The sequence below is a fragment of the Rousettus aegyptiacus genome, unplaced genomic scaffold (genome assembly GCF_014176215.1).
Source record: "Rousettus aegyptiacus isolate mRouAeg1 unplaced genomic scaffold, mRouAeg1.p scaffold_m13_p_18, whole genome shotgun sequence".
Taxonomy (NCBI): Eukaryota; Metazoa; Chordata; class Mammalia; order Chiroptera; family Pteropodidae; genus Rousettus; species Rousettus aegyptiacus.
Window position 1 is genome coordinate 12,842,646 of NW_023416293.1, and position 15,112 is coordinate 12,857,757.

Here is a 15,112-nt window from a genome sequence, read left to right on the forward strand (position 1 = left end):
TCGGCATCAATATATTGGAAAGAGACAGCGAGTGAATTTAGGGCGACGCTGGAGGTATGGAGAGGCAGCTGCCTGCACAGCAGCCGTCACTGTGACGTGAGTGCCGGGCTGAATGAGCTGCGACTCGCGAATGCCAAGGAGAAGGGGGGGAAGGACTGCGTTTTGAAACACTAAGTGCGCAGACCGTGCCATGGGCCAGGGTGGCGGCAGTGGATAAGCCTGTGATACACAGGGAGTGTAACCTACAGGGCTTGACAGATTGGATGCAAATGATGGAAAACGGACTCAGAGGTTTTCGACGCTTTGGGAGAAATGGATTTAAGGTTAAGGAAGGTCACGTATTTCTAGAAACCTTAATTTTGAGGCCGATATTGGCGATCTAATAGGAGATGTTGGCTAGGAGGTTAGATGCGAGACGGGAGCGCATGGCGAACACGGAGAAAGAGATTTCATTTTGGAAATAGGATAAATGGACGAGCTTCCCTCAAGAAAAGGCAGATCGGGAGAGAAGGAAAGTCTTTTGAATTTTCTCTGTAGAGGATCCTGTGACGTGTGGGTGATGGCAGCCTCATCTCCCACTTTCCAGTGCCTATTCCTTGTGTTGGCTTTGTGGCCTTACTGAATTTAGGGTTTCCAAGGACACGCTGAGTAAAAGTGGGTTCAGTGGGCACACGCGTTTATACCTAATCTTAATGATAGACTTTCAACATGTGACCATTAAAAATTCTTTTTTCCTCTAGTTGTTGTGTAGATAACTTGCCATAGGTTAAGGGGTTCTTTACTAGAAGCTTTCCAATACTTTTCCTTTCTTTTTCTTTTTCTCTAATTGTGAATTGATATTGAATTCACTTTCAAATGCTTTTTTTTTAATCTGTTGAAATGATCATATTAAATGATCATCATATGAAAATGATCTATTTCTAGAATAATTTCAACTTAGCGATGATATATAATTTTTTAAATACATTGCTTTGTTCATTTCACTAATATATTTTATATGATTTGTTCAGCTATGTTAATCAATTAAATCGATCTCTAATGATCATTTCTCATACTCTCCATAAGGGGTTTTGAATCAAGGCTATGTTAGCCTCCTAAAGTGAGTCAGAGAGATGATTTTCTTTTTTTCTATCCTCTGGAAAATACGGGCGAGCTAAGAATCATGTGCTTTTTGAAGGTCTGTAACAAGCTGTTTGTGAAGCACCACGGACACTACTCAGTGACATTTTCTGGAAACAAAGATCATTCAGATTCGTGAGGAGGACGGGAAATAGGCCCTGGAGACTCATGACGGCCATCAGTCTGATCGGTAGCAATTCCAAGTGACTGACGTTCTTATATTTTTAAAAGCATAACAACCCTATGAGATAATTTCCCTTATTACCTCATTTTACATGTCAAAGACCTCGAGCCTAAGAGATTCAGAAGTGTGAGGTCATGCCACTCACACGCACGGGCACAAAGACGCGACCGATGGTCTCAATCCAGGATTCGCAAAAGTGAGCTCTTTACTTTGAGAAATTTTTTTATAAAAAGGACAAACTGCTGAAAGTATTCTTTCTACATTTTTCTATGAGTCCATTTGAGTTTATTTTCTTCTTAAAATTTGCAGTGATAAAAGTAATCCAATTGTCTGTGAAGTGTGTGTGTGTGTGTATATATATAAAAATACATATTTTGTGAAGTATATTTTTACGTTGACTCTCATAATTTAGTGTGTGTGAATTTATATTCAGGAATCTTTTCATAACTATTCTACTGAAGATTTTATTCTTTCTAGGCTTACTATTTTTACCTTCTTGACAATAAGAATAAAAGCCTTTCTTTCTACTGTCGAAATCATGTCCGTTATGGACTTTTTCTCTGTGAATTTGATCAAAGTGTAGATGATCATTTAAATTCTAATTCATGTAATCGTTCATTCAAATAATAGCGTACCGATTCAATAATTTACTTTAATGAACGCCTACAGTCACTTATTGCAGGAGAGAGGATCCTTATCGGATAGCAGTGGTAGATCTGTGTAAATCAAGACTTGCTAGGTTGCTTTTGTTTATGCTTGCTAAAAAGTCAAATTTTGAGGTTTCTCTTTTTCATCTTTTAAAAACATGAATTTACTTTTTAAAAAAAACGTCGGAGCCATAGCAGGAGTTCCACAATTTAGAGCAAATTGAAGAGGCTGTTTATGTAAATGGAAATAGAAATATCTTGTTTTATGTCTTAAGATAATTAGAATCATGCTATTTAACACTCATGAGAGTATAAGAACAAAGTCATAACATAAAATGATCACAAATAATCTGATCTTTTGCAGCATAACGAATCCCTCCAAAACGTAGTGACTTAAAACCTTCACCACTTTACTCCTCAAAATTCTGGGGGTCAGCGTGATTCCTTGGGTTGGGGCTGAGAGAGCTGGGGCACCCCACTTCCCAATGGGAGTTTTCATCCTGGGAATGGCTAGGCTGGGGTTCCTCGCACGTGGTCTGTGGCCCGTGCAGACGCTGGTCTCCTGAGGCTCAGCCTCTGACGTCACACAGCTTAGCGCCCTCACACTCAGTCGGCCAAAGCCAGCCACAAGGCATCCCATATTTGAAGGGCGGAATTTCGCCCCCTCGTGGAAGAAGCTGAAGTGTCACACAGCAGTGGGACACAGACATGGGGAGCATGATTCGCTGGAGACCTCATGTTAGCAATCCACCACGCAAACTAAGTGACAGCCTGATATGCTCACTGCCCTTGGAAAGGTAAAGTCCGTAATCTTCTTAACCTCACGTAGCGATGTAAATATATTATATTGGTTTGAGAGTCTCATACACCAAACTGTTTTTAGGGCATTTTAATGAAACTAGGGTGCTTTCATCTTTTCATAATATAAAAAAGAGTCCCTTTGGGATATTGTCTCAGCCATAAAAGAATAGACTTTATTAAAAGAAATTTCAGTGGATGCCATTGAGAAATATGGACATAAACTATTGGGATAGAATTTTTAAATATTCTGTTCATTTCAATGAGTTTACCAAAATAACGGCAAAATAAGAACATAAAAAGAATCAATACAAAGTCTTCGTAATTTTTTTGTTTGTAAAAATAGACTTTTACTGCCTTTGATCTATGGCGAGCATATCGATGGCTTGCTAAAGGAGAAGGAACTGAAGTCTGCTTTGAATTTTAGTTACAGCATGTTCAGAATTACAAATGGTCTTCCCAAACTACATATAATTTTAAGATCCACATTCAATACCTATTTGTTGAACACCTAATAATCCTTAACACTAATGCTAAGGAAAGAGACATCTCTCTCTCTCTCTCCTGCTCGCGCTCTCACACACAAGTGCGCGCGCGCGCACGCACACACACACACACGGCCATTTAACAGGAGAGGATAAGAGGGCTCAGAATACTAATTGGGCTAGCTAAATCCTAAGCAATGGCACTCAAATTCACATTTTTAGGACTTGGCCTAGTGCTATGTCATTATTGCTTTCCTAAAAATCTTCTCATAGCAAGTCATTATCAGGTAGGATTAAAATTTTACAGAAATATTTCTTTTGGCAAATAATAAAAATAAGATAGCTTATTTTTACAGAGGTATTTTAGATTAAAAAAGTGGCATTTCCTGAATGCTAATTTTATGTATAAAAGGCAGTAGATGGACTATTTTAATTTCAGGAAATCATCTATCAAGTTGGTACTGTTTTTTTTTTTTTTTTAAATTTTCAGTTTAGGAAACAAATTTGAAGAGACTGTGGCACCAGCTCCAACCGTTTAAATCAGAATTTCCTAAATTAGTGCTTTAAAAGGAAAACCTTCCAAAGAGAGATTAAAATGCAGCCAAAGTTAAGAGCCATTGCTTTAACTTGTATGCTAGATGTTTTTAGAAAAAAAATGGTGTCTTTGGTTACAAAGCCAAAAGATGAAAGACAGCAAATTGAAGAGCAATCATTTCACGATTTTCTTGTTATCTAAAAATGTCTTAGTGTTTATAATTTTCATTTAAATATCATATAAGGTAAGCAGTTTAAGATATGTGAACACAACTTCCGAAGGAAATACATTTCGCTAACACATAGTTAAAATAATTTGCCTTTTAATGACTTGAAGCTTTAGACTATTCAGGTGAAATACAAAAACAAGGTTGTTGAATTTTAGAACAAAAATATATAAATTACTGCCTGGATCAAAATTAGTTCCTACAGAAGCATTCAAGAAAAAACAGTATCATTTTACTGTTCAAGTTCCGAATAGTTTGAAATATAATCTGATGTAAATAATTATTTCAAAAGCAGTGCCATCATAAAAACTCACAGGTATCTTTCTCTAGAATTGCTTTCAAACTCTACTCCCAAGTTAAATCTATTGAAAATATCCTTAAATATGCTTTAATATATTGCTTTATCATGTGGTAAATTTATACGTGTATTAAATAATCTATTACAAAGTATTATCTATCTGTGTGTAAATGTTAAGTATAAATTCATAGATCCAACATTTGAAACCTGTGTCTATATTGTGCACAAAAGTCTTACTTTGAACTTACTTGGGCTTAAAAAGGTATCCAGTAACTTCAGTTGCTAAAATCACCAAATTATATAAAAAAGTAGATTCACCCCAAAACACAGTCTTGTCACATTTTAATGTGAATGAATTTCTCTCATAATAAGTAGATAATGAACAGGAAACCCATCTGTTCTATAGAAACATGAACATAATCAATCGCCACTAACTTCAGAGACATAGCTCTTATAACCACAATGGAAGTTTGAGAAAGTTCATAGGATCTCATTCAAGATCGAACTTACCAGCAAATTTGATATGGAATTTATTTTCAGGCTTCAATATCTGGACATACAAAGGGCAATTGGGAGCAAAATCTTTCACAGCCCATGCTCTCAGGATTGTCTGGTGGTCCTGAAATGATAAAAATCAGAACCATGAAACAAGTTGGAAAGTGTCCAAGACAGTCACGTGCTGTATAATGGCATTGTCAACGTTTCGGTCAATGACAGATCGCAAACACAGTGGTGGTCCATAGATTATGATGGAGCTGAAAACCCCCTGTCACCTAGAGACGTTGTAGCCATCATAACATCCTAGTGCAGAGGCTGCAAAAATCACCAGGGTGAGGGTGGCAAACAACTTCTCGTGGGCTGGATGAGAGTGACATTGAGGAGCCCGTAGAGGGGGTTCCAAGGAGGTGACTGATGGAAAGTCGTTAGAACTAGAACACACAGCCGAAGAAGAGGCAAGAAAAAGGAAAGTGCAGGAGAAGGAAGAGAAGATCCCCCAAAACATTCACGGCGAAGGGCCGAACAGCAGCTTCTGCAGACCTCAACAAGCTCCTTGAAACGTTTCAAAATGTGGACCCCAACACCAAAAGTGTTTCATTAATAGAGATGTTTATGCTGCATTATCTTACAAACAGATCTATGATTTTTTTTTTTTTTTTAAGAGAAGTAAACCACCAAAGGCTTACTTCTGAACAGAGTGACACTTTCTCAGATAGAGTCTCAGCGGGTCCTTCAGGAGGTGTTCCCAAAGCAGAAGGCAGCATTGCCACAAGACATGACAGCTCCATGCATGTCGTCGCCTAATGTGAGTGAGCTCGATTAAAGTTGGGGGGACCAGACAGTCCTTAGCCCAGTGGGGTAAGAACACATGACTATTCTAAGTCTCCTGGCTTTCCCAGGACAGCCACCTCCTTCACTCCTGACAGCAAGTGAAAGTGACAGCGATACTGACTTCTGAAGAGCAAAATTCTCAAGACGTCATCTTGTATCCTCTGAAGAAAGGTTCAAGACATTTTCGTGTGTATGCGGATTAAACTGCAGGAGGACTTGGTAATCATGAAGAAAGGACTTCTTCTGATTTCCATCCGCCCACCTCCCCAAAGCGACGGCTTGGCTGGGGACAGGCAGCTGAAATGGCCCGTCAGGACTAAACCCTCATACGGAACACACCGAGCATTACAGAAGGGTAGAAACGAAACAGGATGACTTAGTGTTTTTGCCAAAAAAAAAAAAAATGTACTTGTTAACCTTTGCAGAATGAAGGAGCAGAGTCTCGTTAATTTAATACCCTCTTGGCTTTAATACCCTGATAGGATTTCCACCAGGCATGGCGAGGGCAGGAGGGTTATGGGAGCCGTCCGAGGACAAGGTGGCCCCGTTTGCGACAGCAGCAGCGCCGGGCCGGTCCTGATCCGGGGGAGCGACGTGGCAAAACGCTCCTCCCGGTGCGGCGGGCACCTCTGTGCCGACGTGGGCCGCTGCTTGGCACCGACTCCACATGCATTAGAGTTTTCCTGGGTTTTACATATCGTTTTTGCTAAATAAATCTTGAATTGGATCATTGTGCCCACATGTGTAAGGATGGTTGAAAAAAGAAACGGGAGCGAAAAAAGAAACGGGAGCCTGAGTGTGTCCACGCGGAGCGCTCGAGGAAGAGTCTGCCACTCGTTTATTCGTTTCATAGCCGAGTCTCTCAGGGTCTCTGCAGAGACCGCTGAGACGTCACCCGCGCAGACAAAACAGCCGAGAGTCCAGGCTTTGCCACAGGAGTGGACACACGGGACACCTCGTGCCACTCACGACACGGGTCTTTCTTCCTCACCCTTCTGTCTGTCAAGACCTCAAAGCCCATCCAGTTACCAGGACCTGGGTCCTCCTTGGCCCTCCGTTCAGGGCGCCCCGGCCTCTGACGGCCGCCAGAATCGTGGGGTTTTGTCGCGTCTCCTCCGAGTTCCTCTTCCCTGCCTGCTTTTCGTTTGTCGGTTCACTCGTGCCTTTTCTTGTGAGGAATTTCCTCGCTGTCTAGTGATCCCTGTGTCTGAACATACGGGGGAATGACCTGCTCAAAGGCGTTTGAGGACCGAGTGGGCACGGGCAGCTTCCTCCCGTGGACTTGACTGCAGGGCGATCAACTAGGGGTGCCGAGCTGGGAATTCCAGACTTCATACCTCCCTCCTCCCTCCCTCTGTGTGTGTGTGTGTGTGTGTGTGTGAGAGTGAGATTCTGTGATGCAATGGGCCATTTCCCCAGGAAGAACTCCTCCCTCCTCGTGCCAGCGGAGGCGTGGACTTGGCCGCTGGGGCTCTGAGTCATTTCGCAGCAGCATCTCACATGCAGTGACGCAGGTTGCTCTTTAGTTCTCGATTTTCCCCAGAGTCTCGATTGCATCTGCTTGTTCTGAGTGAAGGGTGCTCCCGGGTCAAGTTCTGCAGACGGCAAACCTTTCCCTAGGGCGGGAGGAGTGGCCGGCAGGAGCCTGTGGAGGGGCTCAAAGACCCCACGTGCTTCCAGACGCTGAATCCCTGTTCTCGTGTGGTCTGACGATAACCCTACTTGCAGAGGCGTCCGGTGCCTCTATTTCCTGAGACTTTTGAGGTTCATTTGCAAAAAGTGGACCTTTCCGATTTGTTCCCGCTTTCCACTTAAACCCTAGTTTCCTCTGTCCGTCCACTCAGTTCCACTCACCCATCTCCTTCCTGCTCCCTGACCGGCGCTAGTGTCGCCTCGTCCACCGTCTCCTTTCTCCTATGAGTGAAACCTTTATATTAACATCTGGTCAGTTTCGTCGTGTCAGGAGGAGATGGAATCTGGGAAGCTCCCAAACTCACGTGGAAGATAGTATGTACTTATATCTTAACGCTTACTTTGTAACTCAAAATCTTACAGGTCTTGGAGGGCTGCAAGTGTTTTAGGACACAGTTACTCCTTGTGGGGAGGGGGAAGCGGGGGGAGGCGTAAAATGGACAATTACGTAAGGTGAGTAACTATAGTAACAGAGATATGAGTAAGACATTCAGATGAATTAGAGCAAGCGCGACATAGAGCCTGCCACTCTCGGGCCTTACAGCCCTAAATTAAGGTAACAGAAGGTGCCTAACAGATGCTCCGGAAAGAGTAAACCATGATCCTGAGGGACCTGTGCACACCTGGCCTTATCCCCAGTCACTATGAAAGCCACCAGAGTTCTCGTCTGTGCGCCAGATATGGCTAGAAACACAGGCATTAATGGTCTCTACTCGGCATAAATAATAAGGCACTTCTTTATAAAATTAAAATACATTAAAAAGAATAGAAGTTAGTGTGGTATATTGCCATTTAATCTAATTATGCATTTATAGACATTTAGGCCTAAAAAACACATCACAGAGACACCTTAGCCAAAGGTTACCGAACTGGGCCATGCTTCCAAGTCGCCTGGGAAGGTTTTAAAAATACACACATTTCCAAACCCCGCCCCATATATCCTGACTGGAATTTTAACGAATGCCTGATTTTTAGAAATCCTCCGGCCTATTCTAATGCAGACTGCCTGATCCATCTGCCTTGCTTTTGAGGTGAGGAAGCAGAGACCATTTGAACAAAGTTACACAGCATGCGACACATGCAGTAAAAAGGGTCTAGTTTGTCTGCATGTGACTCATTTCCTTTTATCCACGGAAAACCCACAGGTTAGTAGAAAGTACCTCAAAAGTGCTTTTGTTGACAGTGTGAGTGATCCAGTGAGTCTCAAATTGTAGCAAAGATAGCTCAGGGATATTTGCTTCTCTTTGGGACAGTTTTAAGGTCACCAATAGTTAATATTGGTAGGTTAAAAATAATCAAATTAAAAATTTTTTTTGAGGCAAAAAGAAAAAATTTTAGAAACTCACCGAGGAAGTCCTGTCCACTTCACAGCGGCTGCTCAGAATAAAACAGGCCTCCGCATCATCCATCCTAAACACAGAAAAACAAAATAGTCACACACTGACATACCTACATATTGTCCGAAAAATAGAATTTCAATGTTAGTTCAATACACACAAAGTACATGCAAACTCTGCTGTTAACTGTAAATGAAAGTTAGTTTCCCAGGAGAGCATGAGTGTTTGTGAACGAAATAGTTGTTGAATTGGCTCTATAACTCAACAGTTTATAATGACAGAAGAAAAAAAAAAGTCGTTTTATTCTCTTTCATGATTATATCCTTTTTTATATACAGCACATCCTTAAATAATTTTATTTCATTCAGTGTCATTATAACGTTGATGAGATGCTGTAGGGACTTAACGCTTGTCCACATCAACCAGCCCCTGGGTGAGACGCGGCTGTGTTACACATCCCTACCACTCAAGGATACATCTGAGATCTATTTGAAACTTTGCAAGCGACAGAAAACATCCAGCAAAGCCACCTCTGCTAAGCGTCTCATTCGGCTTCCGAACAGCACAGACATTGTTTTGCAGAAGCCCCGACCTCCTGGTGTCCACGTCCGCCCAGCCACACCCTCACTGCTCGTGTGGAATGACCCGCATGAGCTTTCACCCGTGTTTAAGACCATGTCACCTGTACACCAGGTTGGCTGGCACATGCCCAACAGGAAGGGAGCTACTAAGTAAGACCAGTGACCTTTCTGATTCCTCCAGCCCCCAGGCAACACAAGTGTTAATTGCTGTGTGTGTGTGAGAGAAAGAGAGAGAGATCCAGCGTCCTGTGCCCAGCCCTGCTCGGCGCCCACAAACTCTGCCTGCGGCCCCTCTCACGCAGTCAGCCCATATCAGAGGTGGCCTTCCTCTCGCCCTGCTGCCTTCTGTTTTCCCAGAACTCTCGTCTTTTCCAAAGCATTCCGTTTGCTCGCGACATGACCGAGCTTCAGCGTCGTCCTTTCGCCTCCAGTGGAGTCTCAGGCTTACCTCGTTCTGGGACCACTTGCCCATCTTCCCGGCGGTGCAGGGTCTCCACACAGCTCCCAACCAACACCACATTTCCAATGAACCGACTTCTTCCCTACTAGCCGCCTTCACCATCCGACTCCGCCCAGTATGTGAGAGAAACTCATCCGAATTTAAACCCTAACTCAAACTGCTTTGGCATTTTTCCCGTTTAGCCCAAGATTTTTATTCGTGGAACAAATTAGTGTTCAGAGATTTGGAGACCACTCTAAGGGCGAGTCCAGATCACCCCGCTCGCCCAGACAGCTTGAGATAATGACACCACGCCACAGTCCCCGCTGCGTCTCGTGGACACGGTCTACTGACCGTGAGACAGAGCAGCAGACACACCAATTTTATACTTTTAACCTTTCAATTTGACCAGCACTGGGACTAAGGCAAAACTCTGCATTCAAAAATACTCAAGCACATCCTGCAACACTGAACATTTCTAGAAGCTGGAGGAGAGAGATGATATGGAGGATGATGGGGGGGACCTACTTTGCTCTCAGCAGGTCCTGATCTTTGAGGGCTGAGCCTTGAAGGTAGATGACCCTCTGTGACCACATGGGGATCTGCAGTACCCTTCTAACCTGCACATCCATTTCCGTAGGGCACAAAATCACCACGTAATAATCCTGTTTGAAACAGAGAGAGCAATAGGGTTGAAACACCAAAATACAAACGAGCTCTTGCTAAGAAAGAAAAGTTTGCGTTTAAAACCTGAGCACATATTGAAATCACACAACACTATAATAAACATAACTGAGACATATAAAAATCTCATAAATCAATACATTCATCCTGACCTATTTCAATTTTATTAGTGCCATGAAGAGAAGGTGATCACTGCTTATACTCACCACTTATTTCCAGTCTATAAAGTTTGCAGTTTTAGGCTGATTCTAAAAATATGTTTTTTGTTTTGTTTTGTTTTGCATAATAGGCAGAAGTGCTTAAGTATCATTTCATGCTTCAAAGTGTTACTTTAAAAATAGAAACAGCGATGGGGTTTTATATCATTTGGTAACATCATGAACTGAGATATTGAGATTTTTCTGACTTTCTGAATGGATTACTCAAATATTGATAATACTGACAAAGAGTTTGAGATAAACCTATTTCAAAATAATGGTACTTTAGAGAAAATATGAAGGTAATGTTAGTGGTAAAATGGTATGAAACAACCGATCAATATAGATTAAAATTCTCTAGTATACACTGAAATATATCTAGTGGGAATTTTTGGAGTTTTAAGAATTCTCCATGTTGATATTAATAGATATCGATAAATTACTAGGAATCAAACTTTTCCCAAATAGATTTTCTTCATAATGAGCAATCCTGAAATTATTTATTATGTAGAATAAAAGAAAACAAATAGTTTCTCCAAAAAATTCAAATTCATTTACATGAAAACAATATATTGTATAATTTAAGTATCACTTATAAATTAGTTTTTTTTTTTTTTACATATAAAAAATAGTATTTAAAAAGTTCTCCCAAGTATTCACAAAAAAAATCTATTTCAGGTAGGGATAGTTAGATATACTCAATACCGTCTTGTCCATTCTCTTAACACACATTTATTTAGGAAAAACAAGACGTTCACGTAGCTCTTTGCTGTTTGGGCGGAACTGAGTGCCTCTGGCAGCAAAGACGACCCAAGTCGGCGCTGGCCCGATACTGCGACAAGTATTAGAAGCTTCTGAACGTTTTATCAAAATAGGCAGATGAAGATATTTTTTTCTGAATTTGTGTTCTTCATCCAGCTAGGTATCGTCCAAGTTTTGGTCATTCGTTTCTACTATAAATAGGGCCTAGTTGCACTTCAGGAAACAAAAGAAAAATAACTGCCAGGCTGTCTCTCAGTCATACTGGGTAAAATGGAGAGAGTCAAGGGGACAGATGATATCGAAATAATTGTTCCATTGTTTTATGATATTTCATGTTCAATTTCACTGTCTCATAAAAATATGTATTACCCAAGGGATCCTTCTAACTTAGAGAAAACCTTTCTTTGCAACATTAGCATAATTCCATCTGTCTTTTAATGTAGATGCAGAAGGACACTTAAAATACTGTGTCTTCCGTCAGCATTTTTTTCTATGTTCCTGGTTATATTTGTCGTTCTTCATTTACACGTTCTAAATTTGGGCATATAAATGTCTTCTGGAAGGCAGGAGCCCCCATCAGCTAATTGACTTCGATGATACGTTAGTAGGTATGATCGAACACAACGCACCAGGTAACGTGAGCATACCTGTAGTCGTGGATGCGCATAGAATTCATTTAAAAAGTCCATAAGTAAGTCGATCTTCAGTGAGCTGACACACAAAACCACATGCTTTTCAGTCTGAGCTCTGTGCCGACTGTAATTTCCGCCTGACTTTTGTCTCTCCATCCACAAATAGGCCAGCTGTTCAAACTGTAATGCATTATTCACATATGAATGAGAAGCACTGGACTCGAAAATAAAAATCAATGCAATCCATCTATTGTTGATTAGGTATTCTCAATTTCTTAGGCACAACTCATTGAGATGCAAATTATTAGCGATCCCTCCAACAACCGGAGCTTTCAAATGGTTGCCAAAGAGGTCGCTAATGCCTCCCAGAGGCTTCAGGTCTCCAAGGAAACATATTAATATATTTTCCTATTATATCATAACAGGGCACTGAGAGGTCTATGCCTCTGCTTCTATGCCTCTGCTTTATGTCCAGTAGCATGTGCAGCGTGATTTGTCATGTGCGGGTCAAAGACAAATGCCTCATTGGCATGTCTTCCAGGTTCTTCCGTCAAGTTCATCCCATATCTCATGCAGCAAGATACTCTCACAGCAAAAACGTGGGCCATGCTCTGGCTGCACAGCAGCTGGTATGTGAGGGAAGAGGAGGGTGTGGGGACAGATGTTGGGAAGGAAGGCAGGCACAATTGGACAGGACTGGGGAAATCTTTTTATTAAATTCATTAGGGTGACATTGGCTAATAAAATTATATAGGTACCAAGTGTATGATTCGATAATGTGTCATAGGTATATCGCATTGTATGTTCACCGCCCAAAGTCAAATCTCTTTCTGTTGCCATATATTTGACCTCCTTTCCCTCTGATAAACACTAAAATGTTGTCTATGAGTTTTTCTTTATCTTATTTGTTACTTTCAGTTTTATATCCCATACATGAACGAAATCATATAGTTCTCGACTTTTTCTGTCTGATTTATTTCACTCAGCATGCTAATCTCAAGATCCAAGATGCAGCCACGTTGTCCGAAATGGCAGTATTTTGTCTTATGGCTGAGGGATACTCCATTGTACATATGTAGCACATCTATGGAAAGCATTATGGAGATTCCTCAAAAAATTAAGAGGATTACCAGATGACCCAGCAATCCCTCTTTTGTGAATCTACCCCCAAAACAGAACATGTATCTGTAAAAATATATACACTCAATGTTTATTGCAGCATCATTCACACTGGTCAAGACATGGAAACAAACAAAGTGCCCTTTGATAGATGATTGGATGATGGGAAGATCATTTTTTATACCTACGTAAAGTATATTTAGAGACAGTGTGGCCAAGTATGCAATAGAATATGCAAGTTTTATTTGTAAGTGTCATATCCTGTCACTAGCCCATCCACCCATGGACACTCGAAGTTCACTGAGGGACAGAGCTGGCATCTCCTCTATCTTTAGTCTCATTTACATCTCTGTTCCTTCGCAATCACCTCTCCACTCCCCGAAATGCTGCATAATAGTTGTATGTCATCTTCTGATTTTATTTCAGTTACTCAAATATGCAACCAGATTATATTCATTACAATGTTTGGCTTTTAGATTATTTCAAGAATCAAGAGACATCAGTCTTCAAGTTTATTTCCTTTATCTTTCTATAATTAAAAAACGTATTATCCTATGACCTCATTATCATAGTTAAACATTCACTATTTAAATATACATCTTGAAAAACTGTAATGAAACATAACCTATCGGTTGCGAGCAAAGGAGGAAAAAAACCCTCAGTTTCTAATATAATGTAAAAAGCCATTTCCGAGACAATTTTAATTAATTGGTTGCTATAATAATAGCCTGTGTTAATATATTAAATTAATAAGCCACCCTGCATTTCCGTTAAACATGCAAAAGTTGATTTCATAAGACTTAACACAATGCGACAAAATTTAACATGACCGTTTACCTGGATGGGTAGAACCACAAGAGCGACGCAGATCATAGCCACGACAAAGAGCTTAGAGGACCACGTCTCAGGAGTGACATCCCCGAAGCCCACGGTAGAGAACGTCACGATGCAGAAATAAAGGGAGTCGAACAGATTCAGCTTCTTGCCTATCCGCTCCAGGTGCTGGATTCCGCAAATGCTGAGGACACATGCGAGCGGTTGAATTTAGACTTCAGAACAGGCGCGTTATTTTTCAACATTCCTCATTTGAAAGCCAAAGCCTATTTCATAAGGCCATTTCATAGTTGGGATCTTACATTGTACAATTTTTTTTCCTTAGGGAAATATAATTTTTAAGTTTTTTTTTCTATATTAACTAAATATAAGATTATTTTGAAGTAAAAATAATATCTTTAGGATAGAGAAATACACACAGTTTATTGCTACTTACAGAATTCTTGAGGCTAAGACACTCTCATTGGAATACCTTTGATTTCTGTCATGTATAAACATTAATATTTCACTTGTGTTAGCTATTTTCCCAAGAACCATGAATGCTACAACCTGCTATATAAAGATTCGAAGCTGTTCAGTGATTACAATCCACTTTAATATAGATTGTTATCTTTGGCCACAGCTGTCCTGGGAGCCATTATTAAAACTGCCTCTTCTCTCTGATCATAATTGATGAATTTCCATTAATTATTATTTTTTGTCTGTACCCAGAAGTGATTTTAATGATGGGCACAGATTTTCTGAGCAACTGAATCCAAGAATGTGCTCAAATACAGCACGTTCATTACCATAATGCCCTCTCTGTCTTGTCATAAAAAGGATGTAGTTTTCAAAGACCAAGTTGAATTATTTAAATTTTATCCGGAATTGAAAGTAGCAAAGAATTTAATAATGTAGAATTTAAAAATAAATAATCACAGCTAGTGGCTATTAGTAAACATTCTGCTATCTTTAAATTTTCTAATCAAATTTAATATTGTTTTGTGACTGGACAATTAGTAATACCGTTTTTTAAAAAAGCTTCCTTAAAATGTTTGATGTTAGTGGATATCTAATTGTAACGAAATTTTTGTTTATTATTCTGTATCCCCTGCCTAAATATTTGAAATTAAATAATTCACTGCAATTTAATATAGAAAAAATGAACTAATATCACACCGTGTTTTAACTTTTCATTAATAGGAATGAAAGTTATTCAGATTCATATGTAGTAA

At 40.4% G+C, this 15,112-nt stretch overlaps 1 protein-coding gene across 7 annotated transcripts in view; it reads right to left on the reverse strand.

The window, feature by feature from the left end:
- KCNT2 (potassium sodium-activated channel subfamily T member 2) overlaps window positions 1-15,112 on the reverse strand; it is a 179,693-nt gene that overhangs the window by 79,604 nt on the left and 84,977 nt on the right. For all 7 annotated transcript variants that reach the window (XM_016165037.2, XM_036235470.1, XM_016165041.2 and 4 more), the window contains 5 exons: window positions 13,902-14,082; window positions 11,961-12,125; window positions 10,199-10,335; window positions 8,660-8,723; window positions 4,803-4,911 (listed from right to left, as the gene is read on the reverse strand). In XM_016165037.2, the coding sequence (XP_016020523.1) occupies window positions 4,803-4,911; window positions 8,660-8,723; window positions 10,199-10,335; window positions 11,961-12,125; window positions 13,902-14,082 (656 nt within the window). The remainder of the gene's footprint in view (window positions 1-4,802; window positions 4,912-8,659; window positions 8,724-10,198; window positions 10,336-11,960; window positions 12,126-13,901; window positions 14,083-15,112) is intronic.